We start from the raw sequence: 12,123 nt of genomic DNA on the forward strand, positions 1-12,123 counted from the left end.
TAAGACATATGAATAAATCATTGGGTTAGTTATAATTTACATAGGTACCTTGTACAGCATAACAGACAAACTTCCCATCATCATGCAGTATGTCTTTTTTGTGTCAGGCTCCTCCATGTCTCTGGTCAGCACTGTGCCACAGCGCCCCCTTTCTCCGCGTGGTGCTCACAGCAGGCTGTCTGTCAGGGTCGGCCTAGCAGACTCCTCCTCCGCCATTTTTGACTGTAAACATCCTGCCGATTTTAAAAGGACAGCGGTGAGCGGGAGGAAGGCGACTGGCGCCATCTTGGCTGTTTTAATGAGTACAACAGGGGAGAATACGCTGGGAGAAATAACATAAATTGTGGAATTTCACTATAAGAAGGGAACTGTCGGTGAGTGTGTTTGCAGCGGAAATATCTGCGCAGTGTTTTGTGCATTTTTAGAGACGTAGCGAGCGTGCACGATGAATGTATTTGATGCGGCCTTCGTTGTACAAGGAGCCGTTAGCCAGCAGCTAACGACACAGTTGTGCTGGTAGAGGGAAAAAAGTATGAGCAGGTTTTGCTGGGCGCCTCGTTCCTGTGTGGCTTGCTTTCTCATGGGCAAATTGCATTGTTGTCCGCCGATTTAGAATAAAATTGTAATGCTACTTCAAGGAAGTTACGTCGATTCAAACATTACTGTTAAGCGCATAGCATACGATTTCATTGCTCCTTTTGTAGTTAGCTGGCGGCTAATTTAGTTCGTCCCACTTGATGGCGCCGACTATTTACTGGCGTTGACTAACCCATTGGCGCTCTCAGCGTAGTACAGTGTATTAAGTACATTAATAAGCTCACAGATTTCACTTTTCGATAACTTATGTATTTGTGCGATTTGGGAATTAATGAATCATAGAAGTAGAGTTCAGGAAAAGGGAGACATGTGGATTTCCAATGTTTCCCTTCCTTGCTGGGAAATAGGCGGAACTCCAGTGAAGTCAGCGCTTGTTTTGATAAAAGCTCGTTTTCAAATGGTCGTGGCTCGCGTTAGTGTTTGAATTACAGTGTGCAAACGCCAACCATTAAAGTAACTTCAGTGGAGCTAAACGGGAGGAAAAGGTGCTTCGACTGAGTTTCATCGATTTTAAGGCCAACGTTATAACGTTGCTTTAGCTAATAAGCCTCCGTCGTAAGATAAGCTAACGTTGGCGTAGCGTGAAGCTTCTATAAAAAGTTTCTTTGGCAGACTGAGGACCCTCATCCCTGTCAAACAGTTCACAGGGTAACAGTTACTTAACTACAACGTTATCCAGTATTACTGAAACCAAATTGTCTTCATGTTGACGTTTTTCATCTTTTCAGTGTTGTTGCCTAACGTACTAAGAGGGAGGGAAAAAAGGATCTGAACTTGACTTCATTTTTGAGCATGATATTCAGTTAAGAGTTATGTTTTTCTTTATTTTTTTCACACCGCAGAAATCGATGAAGAAATGAAGACGATATATGCTTGTTTTGTCTGACAAGATATATCATCTTACCTGGGAATTTTTGTCATTTCATTTGTTTCACGCTTTTTGCCCTTAATTATCTTAACTGATTATTACAACTTACTGAGATTTTATTGCTGGTTCTGAGTAACTACAATTTCCAAAATTCAAAATCTGTTGATCGTCGTTTTTCAGACGCTTCAAATGTATTGTACTGTGCTGTTAGCTTGTGCTGTTTTGTGACATTTTCCAATGTTTTTTCTTTGTACATAAACTAATCAATTATGTTTTCCAGGTAAATCATACCACAGTGTGAGTGTGTGAGCCAGGGGAACCAGGGCAATGTTCTACGCCCACTTTGTCCTGAGCAAACGTGGGCCGCTGGCCAAAATCTGGCTAGCGGCCCATTGGGACAAGAAGCTGACCAAGGCCCATGTGTTTGAATGCAACTTGGAGAGCAGTGTGGAGAGCATCATCTCACCCAAGGTAACAAGATGAAGTGCGGTCTCTGTGTCCTAGTCGTCCTGCTGCGGGCTGTATGTTCACTTTGCAGGCTACGGTCCATTTCATGCTCTGAGTTGTTGCATGTGCTTTGTCCTGCCTTTTATTGTTACCTCCTAATAATTAAAAGTGGTAATATTTAATTTTATGTTATCTCCCAAGGTAGAAAACTTTTATTTAGAACAACAAATTACAGTGTCTTCATAAAATTGTTGATTTTCACTGTCTTTGCTCTGAACCTCATTAATGTACCTTGTTAGAATTTACCATTAGTTCAGTCGTATAGTTTACTATAAAAACGTACCCTCCATATATGACTTGTTTTTGACACATAGCATCCGTTCCATTTATTTATTTGGCCTTTTTCTCTTAGGTAAAGATGGCATTGCGTACGTCAGGCCACCTGCTCCTTGGGGTGGTGAGAATCTACCACAGGAAGGCCAAGTACCTGCTTGCTGACTGTAATGAAGCCTTCATCAAGATCAAAATGGCTTTTAGGCCAGGTAAGGAGAAATGACGAGCCAAATTGGTACCATAGCAAAGTGCTCTCTGTAATTTTTCTCCTCAAGACAGGAGCTTGTACATTTTCCTTCTCTGAAACAGTTAGATAGCTGAGAGCAAAACAGAAAAGCCACAGGGGTGAGGGCTCCAGTGGTTTTTCCACCAATATGGGTTGTATGAGGTCATGAAGGTGAACCACTGAAACATTTTCTGAATTGGTGATCTGTTTTCCCAAACAAAAACAACGGTTTTCTAAACTGCTGCAGTGGTTCTCTTGGTATGGTTGTTGTTTTCATAGGAGTCAGGGTCATAGGAGTACAGCTGCATGTTGTAACAACATTACTGCTTGCATCTGTATTCAGGTGTGGTCGATTTACCTGAGGAAAACAGAGAGGCAGCCTACAATGCCATCACCTTACCTGAGGAGTTCCATGACTTTGACCAGCCACTTCCTGATCTGGAGTAAGTTAACTACATTTGCTGCTCTTGTGGCCATCCCCGCCTTTTTTGTTTTTCTTTTTTTGTATCAATACTTTCAGCAGTTGAAATATTGATTGGTCTGTATGGCGAGACTTTGCTACTGTCCGTAGTACTGGCTTGGTTCACTTTGTGTCATTCAAACTCCAATTATTGTACCCATCGCTGATGTCTTTTGGTGTTGTATTCAAACAGTGACATAGATGTGGCCCAGCAGTTCACCCTGAATCAGAGCAGAGTAGAAGAGATCACCATGAGGGAAGATGTTGGCAACCTCAGCCTCCTGCAGGACAATGACTTTGGTAGGACACTATACATGCTGACATACACACTCAAACCAGCCACTACATATGTGTGAGTAGAGTCATCCTAATGCAGTTGTAAATTTCAACATGAGCGTATCATACTGAATAATTTCAGATGGTATGGATTTTAGAAATAACATTTAATTCCTGTGTGTAGTTTCTAATAACAACTTGTTTTACTCTTCAGCTGACTTTGGTATGGATGACCGAGAGATGATGCGTGATGCCAGCACATTTGAGGAGGATATCATGCATGGTGCTACAGCCTCTAACCTTTTGCTAGAGGCTGAGCCTGGCCCAGCTAATCTCCCTGACAAGTCCAACCACATGGAGTATGATGACTTTGGGGATGGCTCCATGGGCAACAGTGATGGGGGAATGCTGGGTGAGGAGTTTTATCATTTATTCATTTGTTTTTATCACATCTTACGAATGTAGTTTACTACTGTTGCAGTTTTTCTGTGAGGTATGTTTGATTGAATAACCAAGAATGATTATCAAGTTAATCCTGTTTATTATTTTCCAGTTGATAAGCTACTAAGCTCTGAGGATGGAGGCGGTATTTTTGATGACCCCCCAGCCATCACAGAAAGTGTTATGATGCCTCCAGATCATGGAGACGATGAGGATGACTTTGACAACCTCCAGTCACGTAAGTAAAGCAAAGTTCTTTTGTCTTTATGCAAACCACGTGAAACAGAAAATTTGGATTTTCCTCGTACATTAGAGTTACCATGTTTCTGTTCAGTTCATTTACACGTGGACAACAGTCTTAACTACTTGTGTAGTTGTCTACATGTTGCATAAATGAGTATGTGCCATTAAGAGTTGAGTGCTCATTGTGTTACCTTTTGCCTGTTAAATGGGAATTTGTTTTTGTGTGTGTAGCTGGTCCAGACAGCCCAGACTCTGGCCCAGCAGAGCCACTGCCAGCAATGGCTGACCAGACAGAGCAGACTACTCTGGTTCACAATGAGGAGGAGGCCTTCGCCCTGGAGCCCATTGACATCACTGGTAAGACTCTCCCTCACCTTTCTGTAGTACTAAACAAAAGTCTTATCAAAGTATCCATTCACCAATTGTTCCGCCATTTACAATTTATTTTTCAACTGTATTCAATGTGTATGAGTATGATTGGCCAATATATACTGTACACTGTGTGATGATAGATTAGTCAGCCAGTAGAGATTTTGCTGCATCCTTTCTGCTAAGGTAGCTATACCTTAAATGTCTCAGGTTTTGTTGAGCTCTAGCATCCAATGTTACCAATAAATGAGCAGCACTGGATGGAAAAAAAAGCAACACAGTGCTGATACACAGTTGACCTCTGAAGCCCTCAGGAACACTGATGGAAATGTGGTAGCAAAGCTCATTTGCCTCTTCTCTTCATATCTTCAGTGAAAGAGACCAAGGCGAAGCGTAAGAGGAAGCTGATTGTGGACAGCGTGAAGGAGCTGGACAGCAAGACCATCAGGGCCCAGCTGTCTGACTACTCGGACATTGTCACCACTCTGGACCTCGCCCCTCCCACTAAGAAGCTTATGATGTGGAAGGAGACTGGAGGAGTGGAGAAGCTTTTCTCTCTGCCTGCTCAGCCTCTGTGGAATGCCAGGCTACTGAAGGTAACAAATTCTTATTAGAAATATGCACGTGTTGTTGGATAAATATCTTCATGCATTCACTTGTAACAATTTGAGAACATGGTAAAACTGTCAGATGTCTGCCTGACATAACATACAAACAACATTGCCACGCGCAGCAGTAATGAGCAAGCAGCACCGGAGGTCTGATTCTCCAAGTAGGTCAGACACTGTTTAATGGAAGAGGAGAGAGTAGATTTCTAATATTGTATCTTTCATTGACATTCTGTTCAGGTTGTGGGATTTAAAATGAGAACAATGAAGGAACGGGCGGTGGAGGAAGTGATTGGTTTTGTCTGTGTCTTTTCCCTATTCTTTCACACCCACACGATACCTCTCCAGAATATTGAATGGAGAATGTGTTGATGCATAATTTAGTGGACCTCTTTTCCTTTTGTCATGCATCAGTCCTCCCGAGCAGTACGACTGACTTGGCATGAAGTTTGGGAATTTTTTTTAACTTTTTTGAAATAAAACTTCACTCTAACTGTTAAATCTCTGATGTCAGATGTTCACGCGCTGCCTGACACCTCTGGTGCCAGATGAGCTGAGGAAGAGGAGAAAGGGTGGTGAAGCAGACAGTCTGGATGAATTCCTCAAAGAGCTGGAGAACCCAGAGGTGCCTAGAGAGGAGGTCCTGAGTCACCACAGAGATGTTATTGGTAAGCCTTGCTTTCCTGCATGGTCTGACACTCCAACATCTCACATGCTTGTGAGTTATGAACCAGCTGGACCTCTCAGCTCATCTGGAATAGGCCATCAGGTTATTCCCCAGGTGTCCACAACAACTAGTGAAACTTCCTTTATCTTATTATGCCCCAAAAGCCTTGGAACATCCTACCCAGTCACGTTAGCTGTGCTCCAACACTATTTTTTTTTTTTTTTAAACCTAAGCTGAAAATGTTCCTTTCAGCTGCGCCTCTCAGTCGCCTGATTTGCACATCTTAATTGCTATTTTATTTTTGCTTCCTTCGTTGGGTTTAACTCCCATATCTGTTTTTTAACTTTTTATCTTAATTGTTTTATTTCCTTAATGGTTCATAACTCACAGGTATTATATATGTTTGTTTTAATTGTCTTTCCTATTATTATTATTATTGTTTTACTATCCACATAGTTTTTGTGGCTGCAGTTTCCACGGTAGCTCACGCTCTGTGCTGCACATTGTACTTCCACCTGGAATGAAATGTGCCATATAAATAAAGTTTTGCCTGGAAGAAATGAGTGGAGGCCATTTCCCAGTGCAGACATATCATCAGCTGTGTGAGGGGGAAACCATTAGTTACTGAACAAGGCTGTGTTCACTTTCACATTTCCTTTTGCATTCTGTTAACAATCTCCTTTATCGGACCCTCAGACCAGACGATCATGGAGGAGCCTAGTATGCTGGCAGCCTCTGCAATGGAGGGCAGCAGGACGACCCTGGATGAGACAGTCATGCCTCCTCCATCCACCCCCCGTGGTGTCAAGCGCAAGACCCTCGACAAAGAGGGCACCCTTCCTGTGAGTTTGAGTCACCTAAATGTTGTTTTTCCTCTGTCAAAACAGGAATTTTCCCTCAATGCTGTTGTGAAAGGCCTCCAGTGGATGATTTCAGTGTTTATCAGTGGAGCCATAATACACACCAGATGAAGATTTTTGCATTTTCTGAATTTGAAATTTTTTTAACTTTGTAAACACTCAACAACAAAATAAGAGAAACACGAAACACCATCAGTTCGGTTGACTGCCCTGTGTCCTAACCTGGTCCGGCCTTGGGCGTCCTGCTTTCTGTCTTTCAGATGGCTCCCTTGGAGCAGCAGCAGCAGCAGGTGGCTGACCACTCAGTCCTGTCTCAGAGGTTAGACATACCTCAGGTCGATATGCCCCCAGAGGAGAGCAGTGTCAACCTCACACAGCTTGTCCCAGAGCTTGACCTGCTTGGTGAAAAAAGCAAAGACAAGAAGGATGAAAGTGATGAAGAGGAGGTAAGGAGTGAAAAACAGCTCTCACTGGTAAACTTGAAACTTGTTGTGGGTAGCAGTCCTTTAGCAGTGACTCACTTTGTGTTTTTTTTTAAATCTGCCTGATGACTGCTTGATGACTTTGTCTGTGGCCCTCAGGAAGAGGAAGGTCAGGCTGGAGACCAGGATCAGGAGGAGAAGAGATGGAACAAGAGAACCCAGCAGATGCTGCACGGTCTCCAGGTACAAGAAGCTGCTTCTGTGTTCAAATGTAGTTTTAATTAGTTAATTAGTTTTTATAACAAGAATTCAGAAAAGCCCCGCCTTTGGGAGCCCGTCTTCCTTGCGGAGTGTTTCTCTTCCTCTCTTTTAATGAAAGGAGGGCAAAGATGAAGCATCACTTAGATGTTATATTTTATTGATCGCCCCAGGTCAAAAGAGAGAATTTAGACTGACATTTCTGCTTCTGTCTCCACAGCGCGTCATGGCTAAGACTGGCGCAGACTCAATCAGCCTGCTTGAATTGTGCCAGAACAACAACAAGAAGCAGGCAGCTGCCAAGTTTTACAGTTTCCTGGTCCTCAAGAAGCAGCAAGCCATCGAGGTCACCCAGACTGAGCCCTACAGCGACATCATCGCCACCGCTGGACCAAGATTCCACCTTATTTAGAGATTGGAAGAACAGAAACACTCTGCTTGCAACAGGCATACTTTTTTAATTAATCAACTTTTTGCCTTTTTTTATTTGGTTTTCCTGTCAGCCCATTTTTTTCTGGGGAAGGGGAGGGAATAGTGGGGAACGGGTTGGAAACTTTAAAAAAGGATTTTACTGTACTACAGATGGAAACATGCAGTATTCATTTGGTTCAAACGGAGTGAGGAAGAATGTTTCACAGTTATATTTATAAAGCAACCTTTTTCAGTCACCAATTTGTAAGCTTCGCTTCATTTTGTTTTGTAAGCTAAATTTCCATCGTCTGCTCATTCCATTTGTTTTGTACCATTGCCCTTTTCAGACCTGGAAATATTACAGATTTTAGATAAAGAGCCCCGTATTTTCACATGGAGTCCCATATTGACTGTACATGCTCTGGAAAGGTACTGTTTTATTGTTCAGAAGTGTAACCTCTCCCACTCTCTCCCTGTTGCACTTGTTCTTTCATAATCAAAATTAATCTGTCCAAAAACTTGGTAAATCTTACCTGGCGTCTAAATATCATGTTGCAGATGTATAATTCAAGCAGTTTGTCAATTAGGATTTATGTAATTTTTTTTTTTTTTTTGTACCTTTTTATGTTTATGCTTATTCACCTTTTTGCATCATGTAACTAGGTAATGTACTTGTTACAGTTAAGTTCAGTATCCCACCTTTTTAGTCTTCGGGTAACTTCTAGTTGTGATACATCTGTAAAGATTTGAAATAAAGTGTTTTAAGTACTTGGTGACTGGATAGTATTTATTCATTTATAATGTCGTTAGGGTCTACAAAGCTAGATATAAAGATGATGTTCAATTGAAAGAAGCAAATTTAGTTTTAACTCACTTCTACTTGACTGACGACCTGTAATTTAAAGCAAAGTACATTTTCATTGCAGCTTTTAATGTAGTGGGGACAGTTTGTAATGGTTTTTCCGCAGGACTGCAGAACAGGGCCTCCATTCTCTAGCTGTGGACTAGAGCTGTGGACTTTATTGATCCCAATTTGGGAAATTCTTTTGTTGCGGCAGCAGGTTAAACAATATCATCAAATATATACAATAAAGAAGAATAAGGATGAGAATAAAACTAAGAAAATAATGTTCTTAAAAAATAAAACTAAGCATATATACATACACAATGAATTGCTAGTAATATTAGAAAATACTTGTAGTACTCTTCCAGCAGAGATGGTCGTAGTAGTCTTTGTTCAGTATTAATTCAGCAGAAGCGCAGAGAGGGAATAGATGAGTGTTTTTAGTCTCCGTTTGTAGCCCAGCCACTTACGCATTTCTATTATACAGAAGTTCAGATGTGGTCTTTAATAGGAAATGTAGTATGTAATACTCGTGTTACAATGTGAGTTAACAAAATTAACCCCCATCCATCAGACATCGATTTATCGCAATCCACAATGGTCGCAACAAGTAGGGAACTAGACAATTGGCCCTTGTTTCTTTACGGACGAGTAAGGCAACGCATCTTTACCGGAAATGTCCACCACCGAAAGCATTCCTTCCTTTTTCCGCGTGTGGCAGCTTACAGATGGCTTCTCGTAAAGAGTCTGGTTCAGTATCTGGCCCTGTAATGGCTTCTGCTGGCGGCACTTTGGACTCTCCCGTCAAACAGATCCAGATTGAGGGACTGGTAAGTGTCACGGCGTTACATCTACAGCTACATGTTAAATTTCGGTGGCAGACGACAGAGAAATCGATTCCAAAGTATTACCAGATGTGGATGCTAACTGTGTGAGCATCATCATGGCGGACAGATAATATGAAGCGGTATCTTGTAACGTTACTCTTTCATACTTGATAACTGATACCTGGAATGTACAGTGTGTTATTTGATCCTACGCAGTATTGACAAATAGACAAAATAATTGTCGTTTATAATGGCCCAACTGGCTAATAATAGGCTAACACTGGTTGCCTTTAAGATAGCCGGTGAAGCTTCAGGAGCGTTTGATTTTAAGACCAGGACCTCCCTGGCTCGTTCAACTGCGCTATTACCAACAAAGGAAGAATGCCAATAGAAGCATATGTTAGCAGTGCTTAGGACTTTTGACTATTTCTTGATTTTAAATAATCGTAGGTATGAGTACAACAGTGTTTGTTGTTGTACTCGCATTAAGTGGCTGATGTGCGTGTGTCCAGGTCCATTCTGACCTCACAGCACAAAGTAGCTCATCAGTGACTGTTCTGCAGTCTGTTATTAAAGGTTTTTTGACGAAATGTCCATGAATGTTTTGGAGGACACTTGCCCCAGTCAGAGTTTTCTCTTGGAAAGAAGGCAGCTTGTCAGGTTATTGATTAGTCGCCCTCATTTTATACTAGAAATAATGAAACAGGTTTGGACTGACATTTACCCTCCATCTCACTGGTGATCCATTCAAATTCAAGATAATGAACCGTATAGGGGATATAGGCACCCTTTAAGTTGAGAGACATCTTGGCATTTTGGTTGCACTTTCACCAGGGAGTGTATCTTAAAGCCTGTTTTTAAATAAATGTGTGCTGTGTTTCTGGCTTCACTGTTCCTGGACACAAGCATTTTATTGGTTAGTTTCTTTTTTCTTAATACCAGTGTTTTCACAGACCTTGTCCTTTGCGTGTTGAAAGGATCTTTGCTTCTGTGCAATGCTGTTCTTTGACTGGTGATCTTCAACAAGTAAATCGTGACACACTGATTTTTAGCTTCATAAAACCTAAACGTTGCAGTGTTTGTATTCTGTAGTACCCCTGGATAAACAGCAGAGGACAAACTTGCTTCACTGCCATGCACTGACACTCTCCCTCCTGCCCTAAGCTGCACTGGACACAAAGCAGCTCATTTGCCTGCTGTGCCTTAATGCAGTAGCAGGACTTTAACTTGCCAGCTGCTGCCTTCCTTTTATCTTGCTCATTAAAGCTGCCCTAGAGTCTCGGGCCCTAATTTCAAATCTAAATATTTCACCTCAATGTGTATTATTTAGACCTCTAATGAGATTTTCTTAATTCATTTCTCAGCCTTATGAGCCAAACATTTTGATCGTAGCAGCAGAATGAACAACAGTCGAGATCCAGTTAGTGTGTGACCTCATTTGGACTCAGGGTGAAAGGTGTCTATTTCAGGTAGAGTTATGGAACGCGTTTCACCTGAGTGCATTGATATGCAGCCGTTGCTGCTGTGTTGCATCATGACCCGTCTGTCAGAGGTGTAGCTGGAGGGTTGCCCACAGACAGCATCACCACTGCTGTGTAATAGAATTGGATTGTTTCCTTGCTTTTGAAGAGGCTTCAGCAGTTGATGTTGCCACAGGAGTGGAGTGCAGCACAGCGATGGGTTCCATTAAACACCTACTGAGATCACACAACTGCCTGTATGTTTCAAAAAGGCTTTATTCATTTATTCTGACATATGACGCACGTCAGACACGGGTCTTACGCGCGTACCATGGATTAAGGAACAGTGGGAGCACATTTTACAGGACATGGCATTGTGATTTGAAAGCTCTGAGGGATGGAAAGGGCAAGGAATATGTCAGAATGAGTTTAAGTTAACATTTCTATTATCAGTGGCAGGCATTTTCTTTATTTTTTAGTGAACATATGAATGATTGAAAACTGTGCTAGAGTAGTCCTTTTTCCCCAGAGGCTTTTCCTCTTGCCTCGGGTCTTCAAGACCAGACTTGTCAGGAGGGAGTCCATGCTGCTTTTTGTGACATAGATCAACTGTAACACACAGGGACACAAGAGACAACTTACTACCCAGCATACAGGCGTATGTTACATCTGTCCAGTTCAGTTACTAACTACTGTGTAGAGAATATGTAGTTTATTTTGGTATTTTAAAGATTTGAGTCCTGGTTGATCTGGTGACAGATGGCATTACTTGAGGTATCAGCAAGTGGGGTTTAATACTGCATCAGACACTCCTTGAGTAGTTAAAATACAACAGTGAGTGCAACTGAGTATTTGGTTGAGTGCTTTGTTGTGAAGCACGAGGAAATGTTGGGTTTGCATTAGCAGCAATTTAACACAGCTCTGAGTTGGTTTCAGGAGAAAGAACAGGAAATAGAGAGGCTGTTATCAATAAGATAAAAGTAAAAACTATGACACTGGAATCCCTCCTGCATTGTTTCCTGTGAATCCCTTGAGCATTTGAAGTTGGTTTGAATCCTGCATGGCAATGGTGGACTCCGCCACTAACAATGAAAGCAAATATAAAGAGAGAGAATCCCAAAATGTTCATATAATTATTGTCTATTGTTGACCATAAATAGTATCAAAACCCAGGTTAGATTTAATGACAATCTTAAGAATTATAATGACATCCTTACAGGAAGAACATTCATAGTGAATTTTTTTGTGAGAAATCTTTTGTTAATTTGTGTTTACATTCTTCTGCGGTCTGATTCAAACTAGTTGTCATCATGTTATCAAAGATCATTTGTGAGGGAAGGACCTCCGCTCTGTAACACCTCTGTACCATTGCGAGTATTTCTGTAGTTCCAGCAGAATCATACGCCTTCTCTCAAGATGTTTCTATCTTATCTCATTTTCAAGTTGTAGCTAGAGGTCATGAACATTAATTAGGCTGCCACTCAAAGCTGTTTCTGTCTTCTCAGC

The 12,123-nt window shown here is 41.6% G+C and overlaps 2 protein-coding genes across 2 annotated transcripts in view; both read left to right on the top strand.

Moving 5' to 3' along the window:
- Nucleotides 1-244: 244 nt before the first annotated feature.
- LOC139333885 (double-strand-break repair protein rad21 homolog A-like) lies at nt 245-8,254 on the top strand. Its single transcript, XM_070966570.1, has 14 exons — nt 245-374; nt 1,746-1,936; nt 2,325-2,454; nt 2,815-2,914; nt 3,125-3,231; nt 3,422-3,619; nt 3,761-3,886; nt 4,123-4,248; nt 4,633-4,856; nt 5,383-5,536; nt 6,232-6,377; nt 6,656-6,841; nt 6,977-7,060; nt 7,296-8,254. The coding sequence occupies exons 2-14, from the start codon at nt 1,793-1,795 to the stop codon at nt 7,485-7,487; spliced, it is 1,917 nt and encodes a 638-aa protein (XP_070822671.1). The 5' UTR covers nt 245-374; nt 1,746-1,792; the 3' UTR covers nt 7,488-8,254.
- Nucleotides 8,255-9,023: 769 nt separating this feature from the next.
- LOC139333716 (eukaryotic translation initiation factor 3 subunit H) overlaps nt 9,024-12,123 on the top strand; it is a 53,754-nt gene continuing 50,654 nt past the window's right edge. The window contains exon 1 of the mRNA XM_070966333.1: nt 9,024-9,160. Within this exon, the coding sequence (XP_070822434.1) occupies nt 9,059-9,160 (102 nt within the window). The 5' untranslated portion in view covers nt 9,024-9,058. The remainder of the gene's footprint in view (nt 9,161-12,123) is intronic.

This window comes from Chaetodon trifascialis, chromosome 7 (genome assembly GCF_039877785.1).
Source record: "Chaetodon trifascialis isolate fChaTrf1 chromosome 7, fChaTrf1.hap1, whole genome shotgun sequence".
Lineage (NCBI taxonomy): Eukaryota > Metazoa > Chordata > Actinopteri > Chaetodontiformes > Chaetodontidae > Chaetodon > Chaetodon trifascialis.

Bases quoted from the DNA above. Each gene is read 5' to 3' on its own strand.
- LOC139333885 (XM_070966570.1), top strand. From the start codon at position 1,793: ATGTTCTACGCCCACTTTGTCCTGAGCAAACGTGGGCCGCTGGCCAAA. The intron at 6,842-6,976 runs GTAAGGAGTGAA...TGTGGCCCTCAG, and splicing joins ATGAAAGTGATGAAGAGGAG to GAAGAGGAAGGTCAGGCTGG. The intron at 7,061-7,295 runs GTACAAGAAGCT...CTGTCTCCACAG, and splicing joins AGATGCTGCACGGTCTCCAG to CGCGTCATGGCTAAGACTGG.